Source organism: Liolophura sinensis, chromosome 7, assembly GCF_032854445.1.
Source record: "Liolophura sinensis isolate JHLJ2023 chromosome 7, CUHK_Ljap_v2, whole genome shotgun sequence".
NCBI classification, from domain to species: domain Eukaryota; kingdom Metazoa; phylum Mollusca; class Polyplacophora; order Chitonida; family Chitonidae; genus Liolophura; species Liolophura sinensis.
The window spans coordinates 46,457,211-46,466,463 of NC_088301.1; the positions used below are offsets into that span (position 1 = coordinate 46,457,211).

The window sequence follows — 9,253 nt, forward strand, 5'->3', positions numbered from 1 at the left end:
GAACGGTTAGAATAGGGCCCTGACTGTGGTAAATTGACAAGAGGCCGTATTTCACCGGTTACGTGTGACCATTTGCCAGCTATCACACTGTCGTCGCTGCTCTGGTTTACTCTCAATCCAATACATCTTTATTAAGGTTTAAGTTTAGTTTAACTTTTAATACACTTTTAATACATTGCGATGGGAGATGAGTAGATTAGTTCTGCATAATAAGGTGTAAACTATACAAGTATACGCAAGGAAGATGAGGATAAATTATTTCTATTTATTTGAGCGTTGAATTTATCTGTTTGTTTTAAGGTATCTATAAATGTGTTTTCTTTTACACTTGAAACATTTATATACTCAAAAAGACAATTATACATAATATCTTTATATAGCGCCCAGTTTTATGAGTGAAGGAAACCGAAGTTAGTTACGGACCTTTTGCAAGTTACCTTAGCAATTTCACAGATATGATATACATCATATTGACGGAAAGCAATAAGTAGTTAACTATTATGTAACGCCACACAAGGGAGTACTGGTTACCATTTCTTGCCCACAAGGCCCCAATATAACAATGAACAATGGGATCTTGATGGTTTATTGTGCGCGTAGTCTGTCTGTAACCCCTCCCTTTGTGTAGAACTTCATTATGATGTACCTATAGTGTACAAAGCTAGCTAGATCTCCTACAGGATGTAAGTCTTTAATCATAAGACAAGAGTGTCCTAATTCAAGAATTTATGTGAACAGTTAGAATAAAACCCTAACTGAGCTAAACTGACAAGAGGCCGTATTTGTTCGGTTAAACCTGTGAACATCTTCTAAGTATCACACTGTCTTCACTGGCGTGGCTGCACGCCTACAGGATGTAAGTCTTTAATCATATTTGACAAGAGTATGTCATTTTAACCCGTCTGATCAGCCAACAGTAATTGTATTGTAGTGTACCTTCAACCCAATATATTCATCCCGTATATGCATGTATATAGAACAACATAAATGTATACAAGTTGGTGTATCATAATGCACCACCTTTCATTAAAATGCGTTCAAGGATAACAAGGAAAAGCGTAGCAAACTGTGCAGTATGTTGACTGAAGTCTCAAAAATACAAAAAAAAGAAAAAAACCCATAAAAACAAAACAGCAAACTCTGATAGAAAAAAATATCATCCCCTATCTCGAACCTGTCCTGTATTTTCAATACTCTGTTAATGCTAAGCACGTGCTAAGTTTAATGAACAATCTTACAGGGTGACCACAGGAAATGCGGAAAATTTATAGTAGGACTGGCAGATCAATGTATTCCTTGATTATACCAAAGACTAAGAAAGTAGCGATGTAGTTCTACTCAGCCCTCCACATTTCATACAGCCTTAGATGATATAGTAAATGTACATTTACGTGACCAACATGTTTCACTATAGATAGGTCCAGAGTTATGGCAGTTACAACAGTTATGGAAACTAAATTGATTAATATGCAAATTAACAATTATATTGATATAAAAAGCAATGACCGTTAAAAACAACAAAAGAAATCCCAGTGAATCCACCAGAACTGCCATATTTCATACTATACTGTACCTCCTCGTTTCCCGCGAACTTTAAACAGTATTATTTAGCAAATCTACGATTGTTTATACCTTATTTGGCCACAGGTATGCAATGAGCTACAATCTTTGAAAGAGAACGATAAACTATAGCTGTTTAAAAAGTTTCTTACGTAGCAGTAAGATCCATATGTCATTTGTAGAGGTGTATAGAGTGTAGGCGGAATTAAATTACATTGATGTTGGGTATATATACCGACGTGGGGAGAATAAAGGAACAAATGAACGGGTTTAATAAGTGTATAATCACGATGCGTACAGTTAAATTCTTGTAAAGTTGAGATTGGCGTCCACAAATTTGTAAGTCGTTGACTCCCTTCTCAGATTCTCATTGTGAATAGCAGATTCTTCAATGAACTGAGGTCAAGCCATCGGTCACGTGATGTAAACAGCGAGCTCAACTTAACAAATCCTTTAAGTTGAGACTTCACACATCTTTTGATTCCGACAGATGCACATGTGAAGCATTACAGTGATTATTTAACGTGGCCAAATTTTGTTGACCCTATGTCATGCGGCTCACAGATCATTGCATTATAGAGACGAGTTGCAACTCGCAGGCTGTCACGGCAACGGAGCGCTCGGACACTGCTGGACACACTCATTATGAATAGCCAAGATCAGACTGTCCTCGCATAGCCGATCAATAGCATGCAGGCTTCATTAAATCATACCGGCTTGTGTGCCCACAACTAGTCCAAGCGTGTCGGTTGACCATGCCCGCTTATGTCCAGCCGTACAACTGACCGGTCAGATATATGCACGTCAGACTGTCTGAGCAGCGTGTACACAACAGACGCTAACACACCCCGCATAACACTAGCAGCTGAACACAGAGAGATAACGGAGCTCGGCTGCCACGCAAGCCTGGCCAGCTGTTCGGATAACAGACTAATCGGCATCAGCGGATGTTTTCCAGGACCCAGTGCGTGTGTGGTGAGCCTAAATACATGTAACTGTAAATGTTCACGTTTGTTATACTGTCATCATCACCATCTACATTAATTGTATATCATAGGCTTGCTCAGTGTAGGCGTTCACCGTGTTTTAATTTATTTTGATTGCATGAAAAATGCATGCCTCATATCATTTTGAATGTGGTTAGCATTTGTGTTCACTCTGAGCTCGAACAGTGATGGTTGGGAATAGCTATGGCTTCGGTTGTTGTACGGACTACGCCGTCATAGAAGATACAAATATGAATGTTACTGTCACCAACCCTTTGGCTTCAGTAGTTTAGGGCTACAAGAGACTTGAACATTGACAGCTCAGCCAGCCATGTTTGGTTTGCATTTGGTGTTAATTAACTTGGAAGTTACACAACATTGTTATTGGGTGTTGATGCATGGTGTATTTGCCTGCAGTATACCTGCACATGTATAGGACATGCTGTCATATGTAAAGAGGCTCAGTCTGAGCCAGAATATAGTTTCCAAAGTGTACATGTATGTGACCACATCCCCTTTGAACATATGGCATGTGGCCAAATGAAAAGGTGATGCGGGTGTAGAATGTACCGTGACCTTGTCACGTGCATGGTTTAATAAGTCATTTTTTTTGCTGCATTGTATTTGTCACCGCTATCCCTGAAAGCTTCTGATGCATAATTTCTGTTTCAGATCATTACAACTGAATTCGGGCATAATCGTTTTTAAGGAAAATGGAAGGTACGTAAATCACCCATCCGTGTGATCGTTATAGCATTAAGTTCTGTTTTTTGTTTAGTAACTCTGGCACCAGAATTATAGCCTCCACTCGTCATTGCCCTCAAGTTTCGAATTGTAGGCTGTGCATGTGTGCGTATCCATGCATTAGTCAGAGCATAGCCAGGCCTCTATATATTAATCTTACTGCTTACATACAAAGTCCAGAATTTATGCCCATAACATTATGTGAGTACCGTTGGTAATACGCACTCTCCATTTTAGACCGACCTTACCCTGTTGTAACAGATAACCTGTTGTGATTAAGGCTTCAGAACACAAATATAATTACACGTGTGCATTCGTAAACGTGATGTCGTTTTTGGTGCTAAGAATAACCGTCATGGCCCATCGAATGGGCATACCCCATGCATGGTATACAGCCAGACAAACTTACTACATAGGCCTACCAACACGTATATATAAGCCTATATATATATATAACTGCCGTGGACTAAATAATCCTATTGTCTCCTAATAGATATGTGCATATGTCAACTAGGATTTCCACATTGGAATATACTATATATACGTTCGTTCTTGAATCTCATTTTAATAATTTCGCTGAAAAAATCTGATGATAAAAAGTACTTCGAGGAAATAGGCGGACTGCATTTTATCAGTATAACATGGAGAAATCTACAGTATGTTCAAATTGATTTCATCCCCATGCATGCACTCAGTTTATGTTTCATTAATTTAAAGGAGAAGAAAATTTAAAAACATGACACTATAGGCTGAAAAGAGCACATTTTTTGAGTTCCACCGGAAATGTACGAACTGCACTTCGGCCGTTTCCGACGGCAATTCTTCTCCTAACACGACTATTTCTTAGGCAAAATGGAGTCGCCCACAGCGGATTTTGGCGCTGATTTTATTTATAATTTATCAACTTGAGGTACATATTATAATTTTATTTATGGCATGCACCTGCGAGGAAATCCAAACTGTTTTCAATTATGTTTGATTGATATTTAAATTTTCTTCTCCTTTAAGGAATGCCACAAAAGCGGGTATAGGTAGCATGTGTGCTTTATTTTGGAGTCTGGTGGACTAGGTTAATGTATTGGGTTAACTACAGTACAAATACGGACGAGACTAGTTATATACCGCTATTTGTCTTTTTCAGGGTTTTTGTGTTAGATGGCTTAAATATAAAGGCATCTGTATTTTTTTCTTTTCGGTTATTGATGTTTTCATTGTCATGTCGAATGTTGTAACTGTTTCCGTCTAATATTTTCTTGACACGGTATAGCTGAAAGATTGCCAATTTGTTGTTCAATCCCATTCATCCATTTATTCTTTCGATATTTTTAGAAGCGAAGAAACGCAACAGAGACCATATCGAAGCCATTCTAAACTCTGATGCCTCAACACGACCTCACTCCGCATGTAAGTATTCGTTAATGCACTCATTTTAAATTTTAAAAGGGGGTCACATTCTCTAGTATGTGCCATTTTGCAAATGGTATCTTGAGTTGTTCAAATGCGCTTCGCTATTTTTGTGCCCAGGCCAAAAAATGAAAGAATACCATGGCGCGGTCGTTTGAAAGTGCATTAACTAATACTTGTATTAAGTCATATTATATATTTAAAATTTTAGTGAAACTTAGCAGCTATTGCAATTATCCAAAGCCCACGTTCCATGTAACAGAAGAAGGCTTAGTTCATAGTTAATATACTATCAGGCAATTGCTTTGTGGCAAAGGACAAACTTGAAAATTTAGCTTAAAGTCAAATGTGTTATATAGGTCTCAAGACAGTTTTTGAACGACTGGGTCCTGATAAAAAAATAATAATAAAAGTGGATCAATTTCGGTCTCCCACATGCAGAGAATACTATAGAGGACCCTATTTCCTCTTTTCTAGGGGATTTAGGTGGCGATATATTTTTTTAAGCCTTACCTTATTGTTTATTGGACATCACTTGCCTTAACGGCAGAAGTATATATGTCACATAAGGCAAAGTTTTAGTTACTAGCCTATGGTTTTATCCGGGTTTACCTCCTCGACCCTTAAAATTTATAGAATTTTTTTTGGGTATACCCCGTTAAACACCAATCACTTACAGGCCTTAATAAACAAAGATGAAGAGCGTTTTGAAAATAAGGTTTGCAAGTTATGTACGCTTAATTATGAAATAATCTGAATATAATGCTAGTAAACTGAGGGATAAATTACTACGCTGGCTGCAAAGAATTCTAGAATACGTATTCCGCGCTTTGGCCTTTTAGCTGTTGTTTCGTGCCGCAAAGAGTCTTTACTTTTTCATTATAATTCATAGCTGAATTTATCTTAAACCATAAACTGACCCCAGAATTTGCCTCCGTATTACTCCAGAAATATCTGGTTTTCAATTTGGTCGTAGGGAAACCTGAAAACGCGTATATTATGTCAGTAACCTGCTATATTTCCATCGTTCCCTTTGTAGATAAAGTTATTTTGGATGAATTGGTTAGTATCTACAAGTCCAATATCAGACCTCTGGAGGATGCTTATAAATTTTTTCACTTGAAGAGAAGATACAACCCATGTAAGTATCTAAACAACTACAGCACAGGGCAAAAAAGAACAGTAAAATGGTTGGGGTTATAATAATGCTGTTAGAGTGGTTTTAATCTTTTACGCTGAAAACTTAACGTAGTCTAGTGATTTGATGGCATTTATGCAGAATACTGACGTATTTTATGCTGTTATACATGGATAATTTTTTATGTGATTTGGTTTGCCTCTTTACTCATTTACTTCCCCTTTTTACTCACCCGGACGCTGTCGTATAAGTGAATTATTCTTGAGTATCGCGCAAAAAAGCAATCAAATAAATAAATCAAATTTTATTAGCCAGTCATATAGGCAGAGGTATTTGTACCTGTATTGTTGAATTTGTGATGGTGATGATGCGCCTGCTGCACCTTTTCGTGATTGCGAAGGTAACCAGATAGTAATATATTTGTTGCGATATATATTGGTTTGACTTGATTGGTTGTTCTTGTTGTGCCAGTATCCGATATCCATGCAAAACCATCTCTGCTTGTACTTGGTCCTCGAAGCTCGGGTAAGACCTCCATGATCAACTACATTCTAGGCTTGGAAGGACCTCACGCATTGAGGGTTGGTACGTATACCAAAAATGTGCTTAATGAGAAGCATGGCTAAAGGATAGATGACCTAGTATTTCTATAGATATGTACAATTTAAAGTGTTGCGAAATACATTTGATATCGGTTTTGCTCCTTTTATCTTGTGTAGATCTACTGTGCTGCCCTATTAAGAAATGAATGGTAACTGGAAACAGTTTGGTCAAGTTTTGGCAATGAACTAATCAGGACAATTACTATGGTGCACGTATAGGTGTGGATCCCACGTCGTCTGATTTCGTTATAATTGACCACGGCCGCAGACGGAAGATGCTGCCTGGCACCGCCTTGTTGGCCGATGAATCCAAGCCCTACTCTGCATTAGCGAAATATGGAATGGTAAGTATATGGAAAAGTCTCGGATGATCTCTGCAGAATGGTCATTTTGGGAATATGATACAGTTTTTCTGCCCAGTAAGAGTATTCTTCGATCTTTGCAGGCAGATTTTTAAGTATCAAGACACAGCGTAACATGAGATTTCCATCCATGTGTGTACTTTCTATGCTATATGCATTCTCTTACATTCATATTACACTAAATTTCTTCTCAGCATGTACGTACTGTATCTTCACCTATAGGATTGAATTTCTGGATATATACTTACTTTTACGCTATAGATTTATTTTGTATGTAACCTTTACACAAGATTTATTGTCTATGTATCATAAACTTATTAAATATATGTGAACTTATTTCTTGACCTGCATTTACACTGTATTTATTTTCTATAACCTTTTCACTAGGCTTATTTTTCTGTGTTTGCCTATCTTTACACTAGGCTTATTTTTTCTCTACATACCTGTGCATTAGATTTATTTCATGTATATTCCTGCATGTACAATGCCTTAATGTTTTTTTCCAGAACTTGGCGGCTAATTTACACGGGGCTGAATTTCCAGTTAAGGTACTAAACCACCTCACAGTAATTGACAGCCCAGGTATCATGGAAAACTCTGATCAACAGATGCAGGGGCACCACTATATAGAAGTCTGCCAGTGGTTTATCAGTAGGGCTTCTCTTATCTTCTTCGTTTTCGATTCCTCAAAGCTTGATGCCGGGAAACAGTTACGGGAGGTCTTCCGTAGACTTAAAGGCCACGAAGGAAAACTGCGTATCATTCTAAACAAAGCAGACAACACGGATGGGGAAGTGCTTCTAAGAAATTACGGTGCGTTTTGCTGGAACTTGAAAGGGCTAATACCGAATCTAGCCGACCTCCCTCGGGTTTATCTGGTATCTTGCTGGTCAAAGCCCTACGAAGACGTACAATATAGGGATGTGCTTGTAACGGAAGAGAATTTGTTGGTGCAAGATATTCAGGAGACAATAGATACTCGATGCGAAGCCGTCATAACGTCACTACTGGCCTACGCTTTGTCCGTCGAAACGCACGCAATCATCGTGGACGCTTACTTAAATGCATATGACGATCACAAACACAGTTGGTTACGGTGGAAAAATGGGGCTTTGCAATCAGACCTGGTGGACTGCCCTGATCTGTTTAACATTCCCCAAAGGGTAGGCGCTAAAACCTCGAACCACGAAGGATTTCTGAATGTTCATGTTTACAGACAGTTTTTCTTGGCGAATCCTATATGTACGTTCTATCGGGCTTCCCATGGTAGAAACGGTGTCATATTTTCAGGAGCGACGGTTCTAGAAAAGGCTCAGGAGGCCATAAGAACAACAATCCCAAATCTGCTTGCTAAACAGAGAGCGATAAGAACAGAATCATTAGTAAATGGATCTCATAAACCAGAGGCGAACGGTATGGGTATTTTGTCCAACACCATGAAAAACATGCTTTCTCCACGAAAACAGCTAAGAACGCTTCTCGACAAGTCACCACTGTCATCATCGTGGATACCTTCACCACTGGGCTTTGTTACTGAAAAAGTTCAAAGTGCTCTAAAGAGTTACTGATAGAACGATACATCTTCTGCTGTTAACAGAAACATTGGTATCATTACAAAAGGATATACTTATTTAATATATACATATATATAATTTATTATATACCATAACAGTACTCATTAATACTGTTGGTGAAATGCGACGACGAAGCAGTTGCAGAGTATTGTAAGGTTCTCTTATTTTAGTTGCGTACTTTAATGATAAATTTTATTTCAGACTATGAAGTCCATATTTATAGAGATGAATGTATACTAACAGAACAGTGTGATTTACGTACCGCAAAGAGATAAAGCAAGCGTCATTTATTTATCTGAAAATGTGAATTATGTTGATGATACTTTATTTTAATCTTCATTTCAACTCATATTAATATATTTCGTTTATTTATGTGTAAACTCGAGCAATAAATTTGTTTTTCAAACTAAATTTTATTCTGATTATTTATGCGTTATGTCTGATTTCAAGACATCAGCATTTTGAGCATTTCTAAACCATTGACATGTAATAAATTGCAACTACATGTAAAATCTTTTTACATAATTCGGCCATACTTCACCGGTTACCGTATACGTGTGACCATTTGACAGCTATCACACTGTCGTCGCTGTTCCGGTTTTACTCTCTATGCTGTACACCTTTATTCCGGGCAAGTTGGTGGGGGAGTGGGGGGGTGCACAAAGGTCCGCAGGTTTCTGACAGACCTTCCCGCTTACGGCTGGAGAGGAAGCCAGCATGAGCTGGACTAACTCAAAGCAACCGCATTGGTGAGAGGCTCCTGGCGTGTTACCTCTGTCGGCCAGAGCTAAGATAGTATATGAGAAATTCGAGCGGAGTTGTGGAAAGAGAGGCAAATTTCCATTGTGCTGTACACCGTGTATTCGCCACCAAAATTAGAACG

At 38.3% G+C, this 9,253-nt stretch overlaps 1 protein-coding gene across 1 annotated transcript; it reads left to right on the forward strand.

Moving 5' to 3' along the window:
• Positions 1-3,228: 3,228 nt before the first annotated feature.
• LOC135471888 (sarcalumenin-like) lies at positions 3,229-8,492 on the forward strand. Its single transcript, XM_064751305.1, has 6 exons — positions 3,229-3,266; positions 4,620-4,694; positions 5,734-5,835; positions 6,304-6,417; positions 6,654-6,778; positions 7,303-8,492. The coding sequence occupies exons 1-6, from the start codon at positions 3,260-3,262 to the stop codon at positions 8,362-8,364; spliced, it is 1,485 nt and encodes a 494-aa protein (XP_064607375.1). The 5' UTR covers positions 3,229-3,259; the 3' UTR covers positions 8,365-8,492.
• The last annotated feature ends 761 nt before the right edge of the window (positions 8,493-9,253 follow it).

Bases quoted from the DNA above. Each gene is read 5' to 3' on its own strand.
- LOC135471888 (XM_064751305.1), top strand. The intron at 5,836-6,303 runs GTAAGTATCTAA...TTGTTGTGCCAG, and splicing joins GAAGAGAAGATACAACCCAT to TATCCGATATCCATGCAAAA. The intron at 6,418-6,653 runs GTACGTATACCA...GTGCACGTATAG, and splicing joins ACCTCACGCATTGAGGGTTG to GTGTGGATCCCACGTCGTCT.